This window comes from Rhagoletis pomonella, unplaced genomic scaffold, assembly GCF_013731165.1.
Source record: "Rhagoletis pomonella isolate Grant_MI unplaced genomic scaffold, Rhpom_1.0 Rhpom_scaffold_00013, whole genome shotgun sequence".
NCBI lineage: Eukaryota > Metazoa > Arthropoda > Insecta > Diptera > Tephritidae > Rhagoletis > Rhagoletis pomonella.
Genome location: NW_023458567.1, coordinates 14,716,298 through 14,736,717, shown reverse-complemented (window position 1 = coordinate 14,736,717; position 20,420 = coordinate 14,716,298). Strand labels below are relative to the sequence as shown.

General features: G+C 36.3%; 6 protein-coding genes across 8 annotated transcripts; 3 read left to right on the top strand and 3 right to left on the bottom strand.

Moving 5' to 3' along the window:
- Positions 1 to 632: 632 nt before the first annotated feature.
- On the bottom strand, positions 633 to 3,517 carry LOC118748865 (solute carrier family 25 member 46-like). 2 transcript variants are annotated; one of them, XM_036483579.1, is made up of 9 exons: positions 3,247 to 3,517; positions 2,984 to 3,166; positions 2,746 to 2,924; positions 2,535 to 2,600; positions 2,198 to 2,321; positions 1,980 to 2,138; positions 1,797 to 1,853; positions 1,516 to 1,731; positions 633 to 1,456 (listed from the first exon to the last, which is right to left on the bottom strand). In XM_036483579.1, the coding sequence occupies exons 1-9, from the start codon at positions 3,276 to 3,278 to the stop codon at positions 901 to 903; spliced, it is 1,572 nt and encodes a 523-aa protein (XP_036339472.1). In that variant the 5' UTR covers positions 3,279 to 3,517; the 3' UTR covers positions 633 to 900. The 2 variants fall into 2 exon arrangements, with proteins under 2 accessions (XP_036339472.1, XP_036339473.1); XM_036483580.1 differs by lacking the exon at positions 2,535 to 2,600 and having other exon boundaries at positions 901 to 1,456; positions 3,247 to 3,278.
- Positions 3,518 to 4,942: 1,425 nt separating this feature from the next.
- LOC118748863 (39S ribosomal protein L3, mitochondrial-like) lies at positions 4,943 to 6,488 on the top strand. Its single transcript, XM_036483576.1, has 4 exons — positions 4,943 to 5,099; positions 5,189 to 5,285; positions 5,354 to 5,892; positions 5,967 to 6,488. Exons 1-4 carry the CDS (start codon positions 5,062 to 5,064, stop codon positions 6,403 to 6,405), a joined length of 1,113 nt encoding a protein of 370 aa, XP_036339469.1. The 5' UTR covers positions 4,943 to 5,061; the 3' UTR covers positions 6,406 to 6,488.
- A 54-nt stretch (positions 6,489 to 6,542) lies between these two features.
- LOC118748864 (beta-lactamase-like protein 2 homolog) lies at positions 6,543 to 8,144 on the bottom strand. Of its 2 annotated transcripts, none has more exons than XM_036483577.1 (5): positions 7,708 to 8,144; positions 7,472 to 7,638; positions 7,075 to 7,305; positions 6,905 to 7,014; positions 6,543 to 6,829 (listed from the first exon to the last, which is right to left on the bottom strand). In XM_036483577.1, the coding sequence occupies exons 1-5, from the start codon at positions 8,004 to 8,006 to the stop codon at positions 6,560 to 6,562; spliced, it is 1,077 nt and encodes a 358-aa protein (XP_036339470.1). In that variant the 5' UTR covers positions 8,007 to 8,144; the 3' UTR covers positions 6,543 to 6,559. The 2 variants fall into 2 exon arrangements, with proteins under 2 accessions (XP_036339470.1, XP_036339471.1); XM_036483578.1 differs by having other exon boundaries at positions 7,075 to 7,284; positions 7,708 to 8,141.
- Positions 8,145 to 9,730: 1,586 nt separating this feature from the next.
- LOC118748365 (adenylate kinase-like) lies at positions 9,731 to 10,977 on the top strand. The gene is made up of 5 exons (XM_036482739.1): positions 9,731 to 9,871; positions 9,939 to 10,068; positions 10,196 to 10,309; positions 10,370 to 10,710; positions 10,819 to 10,977. The coding sequence occupies exons 1-5, from the start codon at positions 9,779 to 9,781 to the stop codon at positions 10,975 to 10,977; spliced, it is 837 nt and encodes a 278-aa protein (XP_036338632.1). The 5' UTR covers positions 9,731 to 9,778.
- A 243-nt stretch (positions 10,978 to 11,220) lies between these two features.
- Positions 11,221 to 13,252, bottom strand: LOC118748856 (CXXC-type zinc finger protein 1-like). The gene is made up of 4 exons (XM_036483566.1): positions 13,143 to 13,252; positions 12,969 to 13,090; positions 12,241 to 12,913; positions 11,221 to 12,133 (listed from the first exon to the last, which is right to left on the bottom strand). The coding sequence occupies exons 1-4, from the start codon at positions 13,170 to 13,172 to the stop codon at positions 11,348 to 11,350; spliced, it is 1,611 nt and encodes a 536-aa protein (XP_036339459.1). The 5' UTR covers positions 13,173 to 13,252; the 3' UTR covers positions 11,221 to 11,347.
- A 2,494-nt stretch (positions 13,253 to 15,746) lies between these two features.
- On the top strand, positions 15,747 to 18,270 carry LOC118748858. Its single transcript, XM_036483569.1, has 3 exons — positions 15,747 to 16,186; positions 16,705 to 17,528; positions 17,599 to 18,270. The coding sequence occupies exons 1-3, from the start codon at positions 16,184 to 16,186 to the stop codon at positions 18,056 to 18,058; spliced, it is 1,287 nt and encodes a 428-aa protein (XP_036339462.1). The 5' UTR covers positions 15,747 to 16,183; the 3' UTR covers positions 18,059 to 18,270.
- Positions 18,271 to 20,420: the final 2,150 nt, after the last annotated feature.

Here is a 20,420-nt window from a genome sequence, read left to right as displayed (position 1 = left end):
CTTCTATAGATGGTTGCCACTTCGTCAGTTTTGCAGATGGTAAAAAGTTATAACTTCCTATTCAAAATACGTTTAAAATATTTGAAGTTTACTATTGAATAAGGTTTTTTGTTGAAAACTAAGTAGTTTATATTTAGCTACGATCTATTATAGCGTGAAAAATTGTAGTTGACCAGGTAAGTTTATGAAAAGGCATTGATGAGCGGTAACACTGTAGCAAGCAACACTGAGGGCTCCAGTAATCGACAAAATTCTGCGTATACAGACTGCGTTTCAGTATACGTCCTGCATTCTTGACTAAAAGCTCCAACAGTCAACGACGTAACGTAGACGTAGGTTAACGCAGACACGATCTACCTTATGGGATTCGCGTGTAACCGAAAACTCACCACCGCATGGCGGTGACGTTGCCGTTGCTTCTATCTCTCTCAATCAACAGTAAGTTTGATATGCTGCTACGTACGTCAACCTACGTTTACGCTACGTCGTTGACTAACTGCGCTTTAATTTCAGCTTTAACGTTGTCTAAAAATTTTCACCAGTCCTTAAGCCGTACGCGCATGGTGTCGAAATTATAACAAACTATTAAGGTGAATTTAACTTTTCAAAAAAGATGAAAACTCATCGCACTATTATTTTATATGTGTCGATTTTAATTTAAAATTAACAAAATTTACATTATTTATCGTTCTAATTAATGCTGCATAACATAATCATGCAATTTAGCTACTTCTATCGTTTAAATACAATATTATTATTAAATTTTGTGTAATTTTTGCTTGTAACTAGAAAGCAGTTTTTATCTATTTTATGTATATATATATAACACATATCATGATTTTTTCCGTGAATACGTATGAGTACGCAGAAGTCGTTAAGTTTCAATCACATCAAAATAATTTAATCCACTGAGTGATTTCCCAAGCTTTGCACGTCCAACTCGCTATTGGAACTAAGACTAGGTGAAATTGTGGTTGAATTCGAGGCGAGCCCACGATCCAAATTATAATATTGCATCACCTTTTGTGGTGGCCGACTGGAAACCACTTCTGTTATCTGTGTAACTACCCATTTTGTAAGCTTTATAACGGCAATATGAGCAGCAAATTGCAAAACAATGGCGCCAAATCCTTTGTAGAGACCCGAAAACCCTTCTGTTGCCACAGTGGTGCGATAACAATCGATAGCGCCCTGGTAATTGGTTAGTATAGGCACAACAGCGTAGCCATTATCCAGATTATCAATAATAGTGCGTGTTCCTTGTAATTGAATACGATGCAAAATCGTTTCAAAGGGATAGAATATAATTTCTGTTGTTAGCATTGAAATAAGATTCGAGTAAATTTCAACATTTTGATTCTCCAAGGAGTCATCCTTATATTTTGCACCTTTACGTTCTTGGGCTTGTTGAATGCGTCGACGCATTATACGCGATGAAATACCCTTGATAACAAGTCTAAAGGAGATGTATACGAAATGAGATATTTTTTAATTGTGTATTGTATTTTATTTTACCCAAACAGATATTTGGTAATGCCCACGGACATGCAAGGGCCTATCAAAGCCCACGCAGGCAACATACGCCCTTTTTGTGGTGAGCTCCAATACAGCAAGCGTAAACTGCCTTCCCGGAAGACATCAAAGAGTCCGGGTTTCTCGCTAGCTATATCACTTTGTACCGTCTCCACTAAAGAAGCGGAATAAAAGGGCATCACAATGGCAATGCTCACGCTGAAGCAAGTTTAAGAAAAAGTTATAAGTGTAACACTTTTACATTCTCATTGAAAACTACAAACCATTTCAAAATTAAATGTTGACCAAATCGTTTAAGTGATGTCCGGCTGTCCACTTCCCTGACAAATAAATAACATGTTAAAAGGTGTAGCCTAAAACATTTGTTTTAAATTACAAAAGTAATACTACAAACTCAACACATTGGTATATTTTGCAACATTTCACAAAACAAACAAATCGCTTACTTCGGCCACTGGGTAATTTTTGATACAACATCATCCACAGCCAACGACATTCCACGCACTAGCAAACAACTGCCTAGGCCCTTCCACAGCGTAGTGACACCTTGCCGCCGATGCAGGTGTATAATGCTGGGCACGAGTGCAAATGGATGCAGATGATAACTACGAGTATACATAAAAATTATAACCATTGATTAATTTTTTATTTTTTTTTACTATACCGTTTGGAAGCATTGTAAACTTGGCATTGTCTGCGCAATACGATAAAAGGGTGACTGAGCAGATTTTCGGTAACCAAGCTGACCCATTGAACACCTATGCCGAGATACTTCCGAATGGAAATCTCTATAAAAAAATAGATTTACGGTGGTTAAAATTCAACTTTATATACATTGTTATTATCCAATAAAAAAGTGGGAATGCGTAAGGAGAAGAGCTCTTTACGTTGTTTTGTCAGGCAAGTGTACAGAAAAGTTGATTTTACATGCGTTTAGTTCAATTCTTATAATTTCTCGCACACACAACCCATAAACAAATGCCTAGCAAAATTCTACGTACGTGTAACACCTGCTTCATCTTTATAGCCGCCATCAGCGACAAAGCCTCTGTAGAATGTGGGTCTTGCTTAACAGCAAATTAGAACGTAAACAAACAATAAATATTTAAAACCAGAAACAAGTTTAAACTAGCAAAACAAAACTGAAAATGAACATCAATGGTGGGTACGAACTAATACAAACTTAGCTTATCTTTATAAGTTAGAGCTCACCATCCTCTTGACTGTCATAGTAGTTTTCGAGCGCTTTATGCTTTTCTAATGGTAATGAGAGATCACGCTCTGAGTTGACATACTTCATTCCTATTAAACCGCCTGCCGTCACGTCATGTGCGGAACCGGCCAAACTGTCGAGATAGGCTTGTGTATGGCGGTCATCTTGTACCGGTAAACTTAAAATGGAATATTTAATTTTTACCAATTTTTTTTTTAGGAAACAATAACCACTTACTGTATGTGTGAACGTTGTAAATTTAATGTGTTTGGTGGCACATGACTACTAGCACTAGTTGTAACGTTTGATGTGGCCATCATTGATCCCTGCACCTGACCTGCACTATAAATATTACGTAGTCGCGTTTGATGTTCGGGCTCATCACTGTCATCGTCCTCATTTTTTTGGTTTGTCGCGTACCTGCAAACGGAAGAACGTTAGCTAAAATTGTGACTTCTGCAATCCATTGCGAAACAAAATTTATATTCTGGTTGGCTCACATCAATGTTGAATAATTATTCATTCCGGCCATTGCACGTTACGTTTTCTATGTTTGCACAAAATATATAAAATTTTGTGGACGCTACAAATTGTACGATTCTTTAGCTATATTCTATATTTCTTAACTAATAACTGAAATTATATATTTTTCCCCAAGTAAAAAATAAAAAATTCTACAGCTGCTCCTCCTTCAACCGAACTAATGTCAAAATTTGGCAAGTGATTCGCTACAAAAACAATGCGCATGGGTGTTCAGTGGCTGACAAAATACAACACAGTGTTGGAATGTGTACAATCGATGTTTCTAATTGTAATCTTTTTTTTTATAAAATCTGTAATTAAGTAGGTTAAGAAAACTGAAATTTATTTAATAGCTCAGCAATTGATATTACAATTTTTTTTTATCTAAAATCGCACCTCAATTGTATTTGCTTTTACTCTAGATCAATTAAAAAAAGGCTGGCAACTTTTGTAATGATTGGGACACGGTTGCCACTCTTCTTTGTTCCCAACCAAACTTGATTGTTTTTCCTTTATTTGTTTTTCTTTTATTTTTTCTAATTTGCTAGTATGTTAATTTAATGAGCAAAGTATTTGCTGCTAAGTGTTCATTGTAGCAAGCACGGGCGTTATTTTTTATTTATTTATTTATTTATTATAGTCATTTGACCTATATACATTCACGTGTATACATTTGAATTAAATTTAATGCTTAAAATAAGTTAACCTGTTACACTTTTCCTTCTAAGCTATATAATAGTATGTATATTTAACTAAGATAGCATATTCTCGATGCTGTTGGAATGGACGGGATTCCAAGCAGTACCGTAAATATATCACGTACGATATGCGGTCTAAGAGTGTAATTTCCAGAGCCGCCACAACTGAGCGGTTGGAAAGGACTAGTTTCCAAGCCGCTTCTTATAAACTTCTCTACCGGCAGGCGATCTGAATGGACGAAATCCAGAGTCGTGCTATTTGGTCGGACTGAAAGGACTAGTTTCCATGCCGACCTTCTTATTTCATATATTATGGGTGATCTGAATGGACTAAATCCAGAGTCACCCAGCTAGTACGGATGGAAAGGACTAGTTTCTATCTGATAGCCAATGTTCTACAATGATCAAGTAGCAGCCTTTTGAAGGTACCAACGTTTTCACAATTTTGTATTTGAGCTGGAAGTTCATCAGTTACTAGCGCTGCTGTCAAAGCGACGCTAGCCCCAACGCAACTTGTATGTAAACGGGCCTTTAAAGTTTGATTTTGTCAATAGTTTCAATAATTTTTGTTTTCTGAAATCGCAGCTATAATTTCTACCGAAATGTAAATTAATGGCTGCGTTTCTTTATACATTCCGGATAATCCCATTTCACAGCCGGAATAAACAGAATGCGTTGGAAATATACGTCAACGTTTCATCAGGAACGTTCTAAAGAATTAATAAACAAAAAAGTTTATTCCAAACGTTCAGAATGAATAAAGAAATGCAGCCAATGTTGTTTTTCCACAAGATTTGCATTAAAAAAACGGCCTCGAGCTCAATAAAATTGTTGAATCTTTGTTTTTTTTTTTTGTAATAAGTTTTGCTTTTTGTTATAGACAAAGAACGTAAATGTATCTCTTCTTATACTTTTACGTTCTTTGTAATAGATAAGTGGATAAGATTTTTTTTTCGATTTGGTTGTTTTTTTCAGTTAGTAATTTTTTTAAAAGGTGGCAACCGTGATTGTGGATTCGCTCATCTGCTCCAAAAGAAAAACATTGCTAGATGAATAGAAACTTACTATAATTCAGCGTAATTTATTATAAACAAAATGTTGCGCACGCTCATAATTGATTTAAACAAATTGCGGTAAGTTTGATATAATAATAAAGTTTTTAACTATATAAAAATGTACTCCATAAATCTAACCTCAAATTTCTATCACCGAACCACTATAGGCTGAGTCCAGTGGCGGTTACACAAGTGCGTGAAAAAGGACATTTAACAAGACCTCGCCTGAGGAACCCTTACTGGTTTGTACGGAAAGAAAGATTGGTAAGTATATCTAATGTGTAAACATTTAGATGCCATTAAATAATGTATCTACGTCGATTTATAAATAGGCTCGCGACACAACAATAAGCGGTGAAAACAAGTCTTTTCTGAAAGAAGTTATAAAAGATAAATATGGTCCCCCAGCGCTCATAAAAGGTGTATCTTCCTACGATCAATCGACTTTGATTAAAACAGAACAATTTGAGCGACAACCATGGCACGAGAAAGCACGACGCAGTGGCCTTATAGCGCGAAAAATTGGTCAATATCCACTTTGGTTAAAAAGTGGCGAGCGTATCCGTACTACCTTGCTGCAGGTCGTGGACAACCATGTCATACGTTATATACCTCCTCACGAATATCAGCCAGCGCAAAGACCCAAGGTGGCCAATCTTAATAAATATGGCTGTTTACTGGTGGGTGCCGAATCAGTCGATCCCTCAACCCTAACCAAAGAGTATTGTGGACTTTTTCGTGACTCGGGTGTGATGCCAAAGCGTAATCTGGCGCGATTTATAATTTCTCCAGAGGCAAAAATACCAGCGGGCACGCCGCTGAATGTAGCGCATTTCAGGGTCGGTGATTTTGTAGATGTACGAGGCAAAACGTGAGTTATAAATTACATACGACTTTATTTTCAATTAAAATGTACAAATAAACCCTTTAATCTACTTCACATAGCGTGGACCACGGCTTTCAAGGCGTAGTAAAGCGTCACGGTTTTAAGGGCATGCCCGCCTCGCACGGTGTTACGAAAACACATCGACGTCCTGGTAATATTGGTGGTGGTGGAGAGAAGGGCCGCGTTTGGCCGGGTACCAAAATGCCTGGACATATGGGCAACCGCTGGCGTATTGCGAAAGGTATGCGTATATGGCGCCTCAACACCAAATATAATGTGATGTGGGTGCAAGGCAGCGCCATACCTGGCCCAACCAATGGCCTTGTATACATTTATGATACTATATTGCCACTGCGAAAACAAAAAACCTCACCACCTTTCCCCACAACATTCGAAGACGAGCTTGCAGCGTTAACCGGCTCATCGGATGATATATGGTATGATGATGTGCACAATTTTAAAGATGACACTATTACCTTCCAGCCAGAAACTAGTTAAGTGAGCAAAAATGTTTCAACTAAAAATGTATTTTAACACTAAAGTTAAATTCTTCATATAAAATATATATAAACCTTATAAGATTTATAAAAAACAAGAGGGACTTTCCATATTATACTGATAAATGTCTTATTTTGCAAACGTATACGTTATACTACAAAGTGTTGATTTTTTGAAATTCGTAGTATTTTTCATCGTTTTGAGCTATGAACTTTAGTTTTCCCTCACGCTGTAATTTCTCTAGATGATGTCCAACATTGTAAGCAGCAGCTGGCCACAATTGCTCTGGAGTTTCTTTGTATACATCATGAACCACATCCATAGCTTGTAGAGGTTTATTAGAATTACGACTAAAGAAATCCATTATTTGGTCTTCACGCTGGTTGCGATGGTCGATGTAATAATGAATTTTGTCAACAGGTTGCTTTAAAAATATTTTATAGTATTAACACACCAATAATTATAGAAAAAACATTCCATTTATATTCAATTTGTTTACCTCAATAATATTACCATGTCCTGGATAAATAACTGCGGGCTTCATGTCCAATATTTTATGCAAACTTTTCATGTATTCATATAATTCCTCGAACACAGCAGTACCTTCGCCTAGAATAGTTCAAGGTAAAAATAGCTCACACTATAGTTAATTCTTTAATAAAAACTTACCCAAAATACAATCGCCACTAAAGAGTATACCGTCGTCTGTGGTCAAAACAACATGGTCTGTTGTATGTCCAGGGGTATGTACTATTTTCACGTTCGCGCCATCTACACTTAATTTCTGTTCATCATGCAAAGGATGTACCTTAATGTCAGCGGGAATCTCTGGGCACACATCTACCGCATCAGTGCGCGGAAATTTGTAAACACGACAATCTGAGGATATGTAAATAGAAACTAAATTGGCGCAAATGTGAAATTGTTTAAATCAGGCATGCTCAACGCCGGCAGAACTCCATAAGCAAGTGCCCTGCGCTGGCAGAATTCTATAGGCGAGTGCCCTGCGCTGGCAGAATTCTATAGGCAAGTGCCCTGCGCTGGGCATACTTGGTTTAAATCATACCGCCAACTGCACACGTCTTCAGTACATCCTTTACGCCACCCACATGATCGTGATGCCAATGAGTAAGTATAATTGTGCTCAAAGACGCCTGCTCCTGCTTCAAAACTCCTTGCAAATGTTTAATGTACTCTGGGACATCCATATCACCAGTGTCTATCAAAATGCGGCTTGGGAGAAAAAGGGAAATTTCATATACATAGCATATCTCTGATGAATTTTGACTTGTGTTCCCCTACCTTTTGCCGGTGCCCAGTAGATAAGTATTCGTGCCTTGCAATGTCATTGGCCCTGGGTTGCACCCCAATATGCGTATAACGGATGAAGTGAGACGCGTTACAGGTGGTATCAATGCCATTATAAACAAATATTTCTTATTTCGCAACACACTTAAATTAAATATTTTCGATAATTTTGTGCCAGTAGAGCGTTTACGTTCTCTTATCAGTAAACAAAAACACAGCCTAAGGCTGGTATTACAAAAGAATTTTAACACAGGGTGTGAATATTGCACTATGGGTATACATGCGGTGACCATCCGTCCTGTCCTCTGTTTTTAACCAATTGCTCTGGTAATTTCTTTAATTTATACGGGACGGCGAATGTTCTGTATTCCTTTTGCAGGCCTATTCTGCGTTGGAAAACAAAAATTTTGTTACCAGTTAGTAAAGTTACTTTCAATTTTTAAACCCTTTTCGTATTCTCCACACTCTTGTAACCGGTAAATTTTGTTACCATCTCATGAGCAGGTAACAAAATATTGCCCCGTGAAATATGCAACACCAGAATTTCAACAAAACTCCATAGCTGAATTGCAGAATAAATTAAAACGTTACCAAGGTAAATAGAATTGCGGTTGCAAGAAGTGGTGACAATTTTGGTAACAAAATTTAGCAACATCCGAATACGAAAGAGTTGCAGAATAGGGGTGCATATAAATATATAAACTTTTCAATCAGAATCTTTAGAAACAAATTTGGTTTGAAGTTTTGTAGCTCGTTATAATTTAATATAATGCTGCTCATTTGCTTCTCTTTTAAAAACCTTATAGAACATATTATACTTTGTACGAAAAAAATGTGTAACACCGTCAGAAAAAAAAATCCGAAAATTAACGGTAAATCCTAGCTACTTCAAACTTGCACTTTATTGTACTAAAATTTAAGGATTTTTTGTAACAAATTTTGTGGGATACAAATTTCGAAAAAAATATCCTATAAGTTTGAGAAGTTACTTTAATAGGCAGCATTCCCACGACAGTCGGCTCTACGTAATCGGAACGACCCAGATTTATATCTGGCCAAGGACTGTCACTCCAACAACACTCCCCAAAAAGTCTTTGGGGAATTTGTATGCTACAACAACAACAACAACGGAGCGTCTGACTCGTTTGGATGTGCTTGGGAAAATAAATATGTGTTAGTTACACCTACATGACTCCTGGCATGACTCTGAATGATTCAATTGTGTGTAATCGAAGGCGAGTCAACACGTACAGAAATCATCGCCTGGATAAAAGATTGTCGTATGTTAATTTCGGTAAGTTGTGGGAAATCGCGATTGAAGTTTGGTATACAATTTCTCAAAAACGCGAAAATAGATTTTCTGCAAAGTCTCTGAAAATGTTACTAGTTCACAAAACTCTTAAATTATTTAATTTTTAAATTTTAATGTTTATTGTTAATTAGTTTTGAGTTTATGAAGGATTTTCTTTAGTAAAATTCTGTCGTAAGCGTAATTTTTTCACAATTTGGCAGCCAGTTTGTATGAAATACGACAAAATGTGATCAAAATTTCTACTAAATTAACGACACTTTTTACTCAATATCTCGGAAACTAAAGGAGATATACAAAAATGGAGAACACCATTTCCAAGATATTGATTAGTTTAATATGACTGCATTACTAACTAAATTTTTATTAAATTATCGAAAAAATTGTAGCCAATATCTCGGAAACTAAAGGAGATATATAAAAACTGATAACACCAATTTTTTTGTCCCGTATTCGGCCCCCATAAATATGGCCACCGTAGGTATACATTTTAAAACGGTTAAGAAATTTGGCTCGTAACATAACCTCCTCCTTTACATAAAAATGTTGGTGCCGGCACCACGTAAAACTTTAAGTAAAATCTAGTTTTGTTACATAAGACTTGTATTGAAACATAAACGTTCCACTTTTGCAATCATTTTTAGACATATTTGTTCATTGTCACACAAATTTATTGTTTACTTTTTTCGGGTGATATTAAAAAATATCCTTATACTTTGATGCTACTATTAGATATTATCGTTTAAATACAAAGGCATGTATTTTCCCATACAAAAATTGGCAATGGCTGAGTATTCTGCAGAACTAATGGTTTATTTCGAGAAACATAAAATAATTGAAATTATAACGGTAAGAAAGCATTACGATGTAGTTAGTATTATAGAGATAAGCTGAAAAAAAAACTTTTTTTACGAAGCGCTTGATGGCCGAAATTGGCCTTATACGACCTACCAACCCACAGCATTGGATAGCCAAAAATATACGACGCATTGCCGACGAGTTTTATCATATGTGCCTAAAAGCAAGCTATACGAACAGCAATATAGGTAAATATGAAATAAGTCATCTCTGCAACATTCTCCAGAAGCTCTACTGTTCAACAACATTGACCTGAAGCTATGTATATATTTATCTAATCTAGTCAAAATTATTTGAAAAAAATACTTATTGCAGATTACTACCAACTACCACGCCGCTTCCATCATCGCATAGTCGTATTTGGCCGCAGCGGTTCTGGTCGGAAAACTCAGGCATTGGCTATGACAAAACGTTTCAATTTAGTTTATAGTAAGTCATATTTTTGAGAAAAAAAATTGATTGAATTGTCAACATACGAAATTTTCGTAGTTGACGCTGACCAACTAATCCATGCAACTTTCTTTCTCAACGACGGCTTGTCAAGATTGTTGCATAAAGCATTCGCCGACAATGTGGCAAAGGATAAATCGATGGTCGTAGCTGAGATCATACAAAGGCGCTTGGCACAAATGGATGCCTTGCGTCAGGGTTGGGTATTGATCAATTATCCCCATAATGTTGAGGAATTCACAGAAATGTTTGAAAAATTCAAAATTCCACCCAATAAACTTGTGTACTTGCAGTGTCCCGAATTAATGGCACTGCGACGCTTAGTGACAAAGCCAGATCTGGGATGCCCACAAAATAAATGCAAATATATAGAACATGAGGTAAGAGTTCGAAGTATTTAGGAGAACTCTTACCTTTTAGCTATAATACTCTCGATGAAAATAGTCTTGGCATTAAAATTAATTTTTCTGTTTTCTACGATGTAATAGATGAGATATTTCTCGCGCAATGAAGCTACGGTAAATGAATATCTTGCACGTCGCCACGAGACAATCTACATAGATGCGACACGTTGCTTCGAAGCGGTGCGTACAAATTTATGGAGGCAAATGGAACGCTTGCCTTATGTGATGGGTTATAAAAGTTAATAACTTACTTCGCTATAACAAAATTGACATGAAGCGTTTTCATAAAATACATACATATATACATACATACTTATATAAAAAATGCAGCAGTTACATAATTTTCTTACATAGCCTCCCACGAAGCTATGTTTTCTTACACCGTGTATATATATTTTGTATAAAATAAATGTGATTATTAAAAGCATTATAAACTACACTATTGAGTATTTCAAGTGCGAAAGTAAGCTAAAAAATCCATTTGCATTGGGTAAACAAAATACAATTGCTTTGCATTCGTTGTTATTTACTTGCTTGTTTTTCTTACAGCTATACGATTAAAATACTCTTGCATAATATTTTCATTATTTTCGCTCTCTTTTTATAAATAAACTTAACTATTAATTACCATGTCCCCTGATGTTGAAGCTGCATTACTGAAGTATTGCTGCCGACAAAGTTCCTCCATTACTTCGTGATTATAGGTGGAATGCAGCATAAGGCCTAATACGCCCGCGCGTGAGGCCATAAGATGGCGTATATGCCTTTCCTGTTCAAGCAGCTCATCCATTTTCAGCCACTGACGTACACGCTCCAAGTCAATTTCGGCGCGTCGTATCTTCTCCCAAACGTAGTGCTTGAAACAGCTCTTTTTTGGTGCGCGACAAAACTCTCCAGTTGGCTTGAAGACATTTGCCACCAACGGGCAACCGCATACATCATTGTCACTTATTTTCGGATCCTTACAATGCTCGGGACAAAGCACGCGCAAACGTTTACAGTATGTTTTACTAGCCGGATTATAAAAATCGCAAAACATTGAATTGCCTTCGATACGTGTCTTGAAAATGCTGCCGAAAGAGGCTTGCGATTCGTATTTATTAAAACATTTTTCCATGTGTTTAATCGCTGTTCGTGAATGGATCTCATGGCCACATGTGATACAGTACATCGATTGCTCATCTTCGATGTCATTATTATCTTGTGAACGATTCTGATCCAGCGTGCTATGTTTGGCACGTTCTACAATCATATCCAACTCCATATGGCGTTTGTCCAGTTCCGCCAACGCAAAACGTACCACAGCTTGTTTAGAACGTATTTGATCTAATTGCTTTTTGTTCTCTTCTTCTGCACGGCAGCTAGATAGATTCCATTCTTGAACACGTTGCGGCAGAACCTAAAAATTCAAATATATTTGAAATTGTATAGACCAAAAGCATGATTCAATAATACTATTATTGAATCATGGACCAAAAGCAAATACAATTTGTCAAGCAATCTTACTTGAAAAATGCGATTAGTTGCCAAATTAATGCCGCACTCATGGCTACAGTATTTTGATTGTGGCCTTGCATTATGTTTACATCGTGGTCCATAGCATTGTCGTATACCCTCCAATTCTGGATTCATGAAAACTTCCGGGCTTAACGAACGTTTCCGTTTTCTCATCCTCTCTTTTGGTTGCTTTTCTTTACGTTTATGACGACTGGCCGTCTGTGCGGATGTTGAAGGAGGATTTGTTTGTTGTATTTGTGGTTGTACTAGTTGTTGCTGTGATGCTTGCATCGGTGGTGCCTGACATACGTGCATTTCACATCTTGGTTTATGACCATTTCCACGTACGCGACATGACTCACATATTCCACAGCTTGGCGCCCGACAGCCGTCACAGTTACCGCAGTGATTTATCATTTGTTTATTCCCAACCACTGCTGCAGATCCAATAATGTTCGGTGGTACTTGGTCCTTTAATTTTTTCCGTTTATCCGTGTCATTAACACCAGCAGCGCCAATTGGCGCCGCAGTCTTTTCGACTGGCACCACACGGAACACAGTTTGCAAACTGGGATCTTCCTCTTTGCAGCGTTGGCAGTAATAGTGCCTAATGTGTTTGGCCTCTTTCTCAGTGATATTGATGCAGTCGCCATGGTACCACTCCTCACAACCATCACAGCCGCTGTAGGATATAGGTAAGATAAGATGACATTCTTCCAAATAATTTGGGAACTTACATCATGAAACGCGAGCAGTCCGAGGTACGACATATACAGTATGCCTGGCCATCCTGTTTCATTATAGTAGCGATTTTCGACTTTCTTTCGGGCAGGTCGAATTCCCGCGCAATCTCTTCTTTCTATTAAAATATAAATAAATATAATTTCCCTAAAATTACAATTAATTCATACCGATTTTTTGTTTTTTCGCTTATCAGCCATGTTTCGTGAATGCCAGTGATAAAGAGATGCCGCTTTTTAATCGATCAAGTCGACGATGTTTGGATTAGTCGATAGCTTCCGATTCGATATTTTTCCGATTTTTTGAGTGGTGAAATAAGCTAGCTGCGAACCATGATGCAATAATACAAGGTGGTATCAATTGTGACAGCTCGATTTGACACTGCCTTAGCACAGTAGAACGAGAAGAAAAACGGGAAGAAATTAAGCCCCATTTGGGGGAAAAATATAAAATTCCACATTTTTTCCTAAACAAAATTTGCTTTTTTATAGTATATTCGTAATGTAATGAAATAAAATAAGATAAAATACCTTTTAAAGAAAAAAAATGTGTATACTGAGAAAAAATAAACAAATATTCAACTATATTAATAGGCAAAGAATTGTTAATGAAGTAAAATTGTCTCACCTAAGGCAGTCAATATGGCGGAATTAGAGCGAGAAGTTGCCAACTGATGACACCTGTATTATTGCATCATGGCTGCGAACCGGGTTGTTTCATGTCGTTGATTGCGCAAACTAAAATGGTATACTAAAAACCGTGGTTTGAATTTCGGGGGTTCTTTAGAGTTTGTTTTCTTTGAATACATACTAAATAATTTAATTTCAATTAATGAAGATTTTGCATACTAGATTGAAGAACTCATTCTTCTTCTTCCTGATTATTATCTGCTAGAAAAGAAAAGAAACAAAGCCATTGTATTTCAGCTATAACTGGCCGTCTCCACAGGATACAATTTATATCTTGATACTTTTATTAGAGCAATATATAGTAGAGCTTATATCTTGCCATCTATTGCCAGCAATTTGGTAGTTTGACAGCTACATTTTTTTAACATTATTGATATTTTTATATAAAAGCAAAAATTGAGCTGTTTTCTGTTAAAATATTTGTTATTATGTACTTGGATGTAAAAAAGCATATTTTCTAAATTGTTTAAGCAATTAAATCCGGCACAAATACGTTCTAGAAGCCATCTTACAATTCTTATATCAATATATAAAAAGCCCTCACAAATATTGCCACTGATACACATAACTTATCAGGCCGATTCTGAACAGAAACTCCCTGGGAGTTTTCTCTCTTTTCCCTTTCCTCCTATCATGAATAAAAATCCCCTGAGGACTTTTTATATTAAATGACGGAGTTGAGCTCTCAAAAAAGTGTCAAAAAACTTCTTCGAAGTTTGAATTTACCCCTCCCAAATTTTTGGGGAAAATTCTACTCCCTGGCAGTTAATTATTGGAGGATTTCTTTTTCGGGAGAAACAAATTCCCGAAGAACAAACTCCCCGGGAGTATAAAGAATTGGGCTGTATATTTAGCAACCAAGATGACAGTTGGACTGCAATAAATTTTATCCTGTGGAGACGGCTAGTAATAAAGAGTGAAGATGAAAATGAAAGCTGCAAAAGCACAAAAAAGCCTACGAAACTTGCAAGTTATAAAATAAATATAAATTTTAACAATTTGAGCAACACACAAAAATAGAGCTTTCGCACGAGCATTTTTTTGGTTTTTCAACTGTCAAAATTTTACTTTGCATTTGGCACAGCAAAATTCAATTTATTTGTACACCATTGCAAATTTTTCACCCGTCCCACCGTGAAAAAAGTTACTGTTTGGCACAGGCCCGTATTGCCTAAAAAAAACCCTAAAAATTATGGGCCCTGTCACACGGTCAGTATTTATCACGATATTTGGATCGTGATGCATATTGATGGATTGATGGATCGCGAACTAATACTACATGTTCAATATTTAATATGGCGCAAGAATTTTTTTTTATTTTGTACGTATATTCTATAGATAACGCTCCACAATTCTTTTAAAATTTCCAATGTTAATTAAAATACATTTACTTTGTTTTGACAGGTTTTAAGCGCCGAGAGCGAAGGCAGAACGCATACTTTTTCGATGTTAGCATTATGAGAGGACAAGATCTACTGACGAAATGTGTGGATCGCGTTTTTAAAATGCTACACCATCGATATTTATTGACCGTATTTCCATCCATGATCCAGATTTTAAAATTTCTAAATATTTTGCGATCCGTATCATGAACCAAAAATACAAGATCACGTAAGAACGCGACGTTGTATTTGTAACTGGTTTTGAGAAAAAAGTTTGCGAAAGCGGGCTGGTCAGCTTGGGCGTTTGTTTACATCACAAGCACCACTATTTTACACTTTTATTCAAGTAAAGAAGAGTTAATTCAACATGACAACACATTTTAAAGCATTTTGTTGCATCATTTCACCTAAATTGTGCGTTTAAAGTGGCTGACAATAATTTTGGCTAATTTTGGTTTTCGTTGTTTTCTTTGCTTTGTTTACTTTTCGCTCGTTTTCCAGTGAAACAAGATGGCGTAGAACCCGCTAAAAAAATCGACTTTTTTCACTCTCTTGTTCTTACGTGATCTTGTGTCTTTCGTTCATGATCCGTATCACGATTCATCAATGCTGCATGCTCCATCGTCAATAAATATCGCGATACTTGGATCACGTCAATAAATACTGACCGTGTGACAGAGCCCTATAGGTTGCTATCGGTCGGTGGTGCATTTTCCTATTTTCACTTCTCTTGTGGTGTGTGAATTTTACTACATGCTGGAAAATCGGTTGTAGTGTGCTTTTAAGGCGATTTTTGCAATAATTTTTCCAACCAAGTATAATAAAATTATAGAAAAAGCACATTTGCAGGGTAAACATTTGCTAGCCAGTAAAATTTGTGCTAAAGAGTCAAACGAAAAATCCGATACAAGCGCTCAAGTAGTGAAAACAAGGAACAACAACACATCACAACAACAATCAAGTACCCTCCAAAATTCAGGTTTTTCGCACGTTTGCCGCCTCTTTTGCCGTGTATGGGAAACGCTTTGAGTGGTCAAAAAATAAATAAAAAAAGGCAATACAATAAAAAGGTGTACTAAATTAAGCTGGAAATTGCAAAACAAATCGTTTAAAAGCGAAATCGTTTGCTGCAAACAAGACATGGTAAGTTTGTAGTGTTGTTTATGCATTACATATTGAGTTCTGTATGCAGTGAATTAGCGCGAAAAATGTGTGTACGTATGCATGAATGTATGTGGTTTGTTCATGCGGCTGCTAAAAGCACTATGGTCACAGCATGGTCTTCTGGTACTTGGCACGTTGCTTGTTGATAAGACGTTTAGATGTTGCGTCGGATTTGCAGTACCGGAAGAGAACGCTTAAAATTTGTTGATGTTAAATTAGTAGAGAAATTTTACGTTTTTGGGGAAATAAGCAGACGTTTTGTAGTTTACTGGGTCCTTGCTATACAATTGTAACCAAAGAAAGAACGTATAAATTTAAGTGGGAAGTGATATTTTTATTGTTGTGACCGCAAAAAAAATCGGCGGAGTGTCAACTTTGGAGTCAATACAATCAACCAGCACGTATTAATTGAAATGATATTGTGCGACAATTAGGTTAAAGTGGAAACCATCAGATATTGATACTTTTGTATGTATTTAAAAAATTCCTTTTTTTAGACCTTGCCCGGGAATCCTGTGATGTCTTCTGTTGAATTTAACTGCTATGACACGATGTCCTATTCGCCTGAACACAATGCCTCGCTTACATTAGATGACCATATTTATCAACACCGTCCAAGTGTAAACGCTCCGCTACTACAACAGCAACAAGAACATCAAGACTTAGCATTGCAAGCGCAACAACAGCCGCTGCAAATAATGCAACAAACGCTACCTACAGCAGCACCACCTTTGCAACCCCTAAACATAACACTACAACAGCAAAAACTAATATCACTTGAAATGCATGCAACAACGTATCCACAGCAACGGCAATGCGAACAAACATCAGCACAGTTCCCCACAGCGACCGCATCAGCCACTGTATTCTCTTCGCTCGATTTGGCTGTGGATAATGTGATGCCAGGAATATACTTGACAAAGAATTTCATAGCTTGGAATGAGGAAAATTTGCGCTCTCATGGCTTCACACACATTATTATCATCGATAAGCACATACAAGAATTATACTATCCTTCGCCGATATTTAAACTCTCAACCGAAAATACTGCTGTTGATGCATTTGACTCTTATGAGTATATTAGTCATCCGGCATGTACTTCACTCAAATTTGGCAAAGAGTTTGAGGCCATCGATTTGAATTTTGGCGAAAAGTCGTATTTGACTACAGTGCTGCCGAATTGCTATCGCGCAGTCAGATTCATAAATAAAGCTATACAAGCAGGTGGTACTATCTTAGTGATTGATTGTAACGGGAGCGAGCAGAAGTGCCTCACAATTGTAGTGGCATATCTGATGTACAAACACAATATAAGTTTTAGGTGAGTCTTTTAAAGCATAATTGCTGTTCCTATAAGTAATAATTCCATGATATCTTTTATTTACATTTAGCAATGCTTTTGCGCGCCTAAAAGACTACTATAAAAAGGCTGATTTGGATCGTTTTTACATGAGACAATTATATGAATATGAACCCATACTACAGGTGCAGCGAGCACAATCGCGCGGTCAGAGCTGCTCACGTGAAATGCATTCGGCTATACTGAAGCGCAAGAAAGACGATGACGATATTGATGTCAATGATTGTAGCAACAATGGCATGCCATTTACCGCTGGAACGGATATGAGTAGTACGAATGAATTTTTTACCACGTTCAATCCATTGTCTAATTTTCATGCTGCAACAAAACAAAGAAGTTTAAATGAAATAAATAGCTTGCATGAATGCCACCGCCAAATGCTGCAGCGCAATCAATTTAATAGGACACCGCTGTCACAAACGAACCCTCGTGCTACTGCAATTTATACCAACAGGTATAGCCCTGTCAGCGACGATTATACTATGGAGTAAGAAAAGAACTTAGTTGTACTTTGCATAGAATACCTATAGTTATAAGTCAAAATTTGGAAGGCTGCAAGAAAACTGCAAGAATGTACATAGTTTGACCGCTCTTCCCCGCAACGGACGGCGATATTCCTAGGTTAGTAATAATGTATATATACATCCATATAAACTCAGTATATATGTATGTAGGTACATACAGATACATATCGTCAATGTTTTTGCAAAACCGCTTATCGACCAGTTTTAAAACCGCCTAAATCGGTGTTGCGGCAAAAATGAGATTTGGTAACCCTGAACTCCAGGCATCGAGATTTATGCATAAAAATCGTTAAATCGTTATTAAAATAACAGATTTGTAAAATAAAAGCTAGAGAAAATACCGCCTATGAAGGCAATGTCTTCAAAGAATAAACCGTTTTTTCGCCCTCCTGTAAAATTTGAGTGCCGTAAGATAGGCGGTTTTGCAATTGGGCGATGGCCGGTTTTGCAAAAACATCGACGATATGTACATATGTATGTAAGTATATATGTGATTGTATGTTAATAATTTAAGATGAGATTTCGTTTAAATAGAAAATACAGTAAAACACATTAGCTATTGCATATGTCTACTTCTGGGGAAATTACGTAAACGAAACCTAAAAAGAATTTAAAATTGATATAAACGGAATTTGCACCTGGCATCTTACGTTACTAGTGCATCTATATTACCCCGGGAGTGAGCTATAAGTACATATGTACATCAGACAAAGTAGTAATTTTGCAAAGGTAAAGATATTTGGTGCTCACATGTGTGTATCCTGAAGTTGTCACACATGTAGGGCCTCTTCAACTTAACGCCGCCACTAAACTGTATAAGATTTTTTGTGAGAAATTTTTTGTAACATACGACTGGCGTGCTTTGTTGAGCTCAACCAAAATCGCTTGGGCGGTCACAGCGCGAATTAGGAAGAAGAAGAAGAATAGAAGTAATTTCAGCTGAATAGTGCTTTGGGTTGAAATCTCTTCTACACAGTTTTTACCTTAGTTTTGTAATCTCACATAAACAACATCTTTCTAAATCCGAGATAGAACGTATTTTGACTTTCAGTGTTATGGACAGTAACAGCCGTTTTTACAAAGCTGGAATAACTCATCGACTGCCGAATATAAGTTAACTCTCTTTTGCGAAAGTTGTTCGCAAGTACCGTTTTCTCAAGGAGGTTTTAAGATTTATCTAGTCTTCAAACACTTTTTCAGAACAAATTTTCTATTTAACGGGCAGATAACTTTTAAAACCTACTTGAGAAAACGGCCCTAAGTGTGCTAGCACCACAGGACTGGCATAATGGAAACAGGGTATTATTATCATTCAAAAAACCAATTCAACCATTTGCATGTTTTAATAAAAAGGCTGATGGTAATAAAGTATGAGATTCTTTAAAACAAATGGCGTAAAAATTAATTCTAAATAAATAAAAATTAAAAAATAATTTTAATTACATTACATTAAGTTGGATAAAAAAGTCTACTTGTAAGCGCAGCATTTTTCCTTGCCGTGGAAGTAAACGCGTACCAACTTAGATCTAAATTTCTTAACTTAGAAGTAGCACATAAAACTAACCTAAAAAAGTATTTAGCTACTGATTTTATATGTAAAAAATCAAAAACCATAAAAGTAACAATAGCGTTATTCTCTTAAACTGGAAAAAAGGAAATCCTCGAATGTTTCGAAACATTTTTTGACTATAACATTTTTACAAAATACATATCGCTAGCTTAGAGTGAAGATTTGTTAATTCCAGTTTTTCCAATTATATAGGAGAGAAGTAGTTCTTCAAAAACTTGATAACAACATTTTTGCGTATTCGAAGTAATAATACACAACTTAATGCCAATCGGTAGAGTTCGAAGTTAATGAAGATCTCTTGCATTCTTTTGAATATTTCGGATTTTCTGGAATTTTTTTGGACTTAACACATCGGAATTTTAATGCATAGAAATGTGCAAAAAGAAAGTAATTTGCAAATCGCTTCCTGTGTCAAATTTAAGTTTTCATAGAAAGTGGACTTATCAACTTTACACTCTAAGCTAACATTTAGATATATTTTCGACAGTTCGTAGGTAACTAGTATGTATGTAAGTGTAAATATAGATTAGTTAAACTTTAATTTAGATACTGTATGCGTATTCATACACTAATATTTGTAATATTTCAATATTTACACATAAATAAATGGTAATCATACTTATGTATGTACATGTTTATTTTTACTTATATGTATATTTCTACATACCTGTATGTATCATACATACAAACATATGTACATATGTACGTACGTTTAGAAATTGATTAAATTAAATTTTAATTTTAATTTGATTGATCGCT

Excerpts from the sequence above, each read along its gene's own strand:
- LOC118748865 (XM_036483579.1), bottom strand. The coding sequence starts at position 3,278 with ATGGCCGGAATGAATAATTATTCAACATTGAT. Across the intron at positions 2,601-2,745 it reads CTATGACAGTCAAGAGGATG|CAAGACCCACATTCTACAGA; the intron begins GTGAGCTCTAAC and ends TTTGCTGTTAAG. Across the intron at positions 2,139-2,197 it reads GTTTACAATGCTTCCAAACG|TTATCATCTGCATCCATTTG; the intron begins GTATAGTAAAAA and ends GTATACTCGTAG.
- LOC118748864 (XM_036483577.1), bottom strand. The coding sequence starts at position 8,006 with ATGGTCACCGCATGTATACCCATAGTGCAATATTCACACCCTGTGTTA. Across the intron at positions 7,015-7,074 it reads TAGTGGCGATTGTATTTTGG|GCGAAGGTACTGCTGTGTTC; the intron begins GTAAGTTTTTAT and ends GAACTATTCTAG. Across the intron at positions 6,830-6,904 it reads GACATGGTAATATTATTGAG|CAACCTGTTGACAAAATTCA; the intron begins GTAAACAAATTG and ends ATATTTTTAAAG.
- LOC118748863 (XM_036483576.1), top strand. The coding sequence starts at position 5,062 with ATGTTGCGCACGCTCATAATTGATTTAAACAAATTGCG. Across the intron at positions 5,100-5,188 it reads ATTGATTTAAACAAATTGCG|GCTGAGTCCAGTGGCGGTTA; the intron begins GTAAGTTTGATA and ends GAACCACTATAG. Across the intron at positions 5,286-5,353 it reads TTGTACGGAAAGAAAGATTG|GCTCGCGACACAACAATAAG; the intron begins GTAAGTATATCT and ends ATTTATAAATAG.
- LOC118748365 (XM_036482739.1), top strand. The coding sequence starts at position 9,779 with ATGTATTTTCCCATACAAAAATTGGCAATGGCTGAGTATTCTGCAGAA. Across the intron at positions 9,872-9,938 it reads AAATAATTGAAATTATAACG|CGCTTGATGGCCGAAATTGG; the intron begins GTAAGAAAGCAT and ends TTTTTTACGAAG. Across the intron at positions 10,069-10,195 it reads CTATACGAACAGCAATATAG|ATTACTACCAACTACCACGC; the intron begins GTAAATATGAAA and ends TACTTATTGCAG.
- LOC118748856 (XM_036483566.1), bottom strand. The coding sequence starts at position 13,172 with ATGGCTGATAAGCGAAAAAACAAAAAATCG. Across the intron at positions 13,091-13,142 it reads AGCGAAAAAACAAAAAATCG|AAAGAAGAGATTGCGCGGGA; the intron begins GTATGAATTAAT and ends ATATTTTAATAG. Across the intron at positions 12,914-12,968 it reads GACTGCTCGCGTTTCATGAT|CGGCTGTGATGGTTGTGAGG; the intron begins GTAAGTTCCCAA and ends TATATCCTACAG.
- LOC118748858 (XM_036483569.1), top strand. Across the intron at positions 17,529-17,598 it reads AAACACAATATAAGTTTTAG|CAATGCTTTTGCGCGCCTAA; the intron begins GTGAGTCTTTTA and ends ATTTACATTTAG.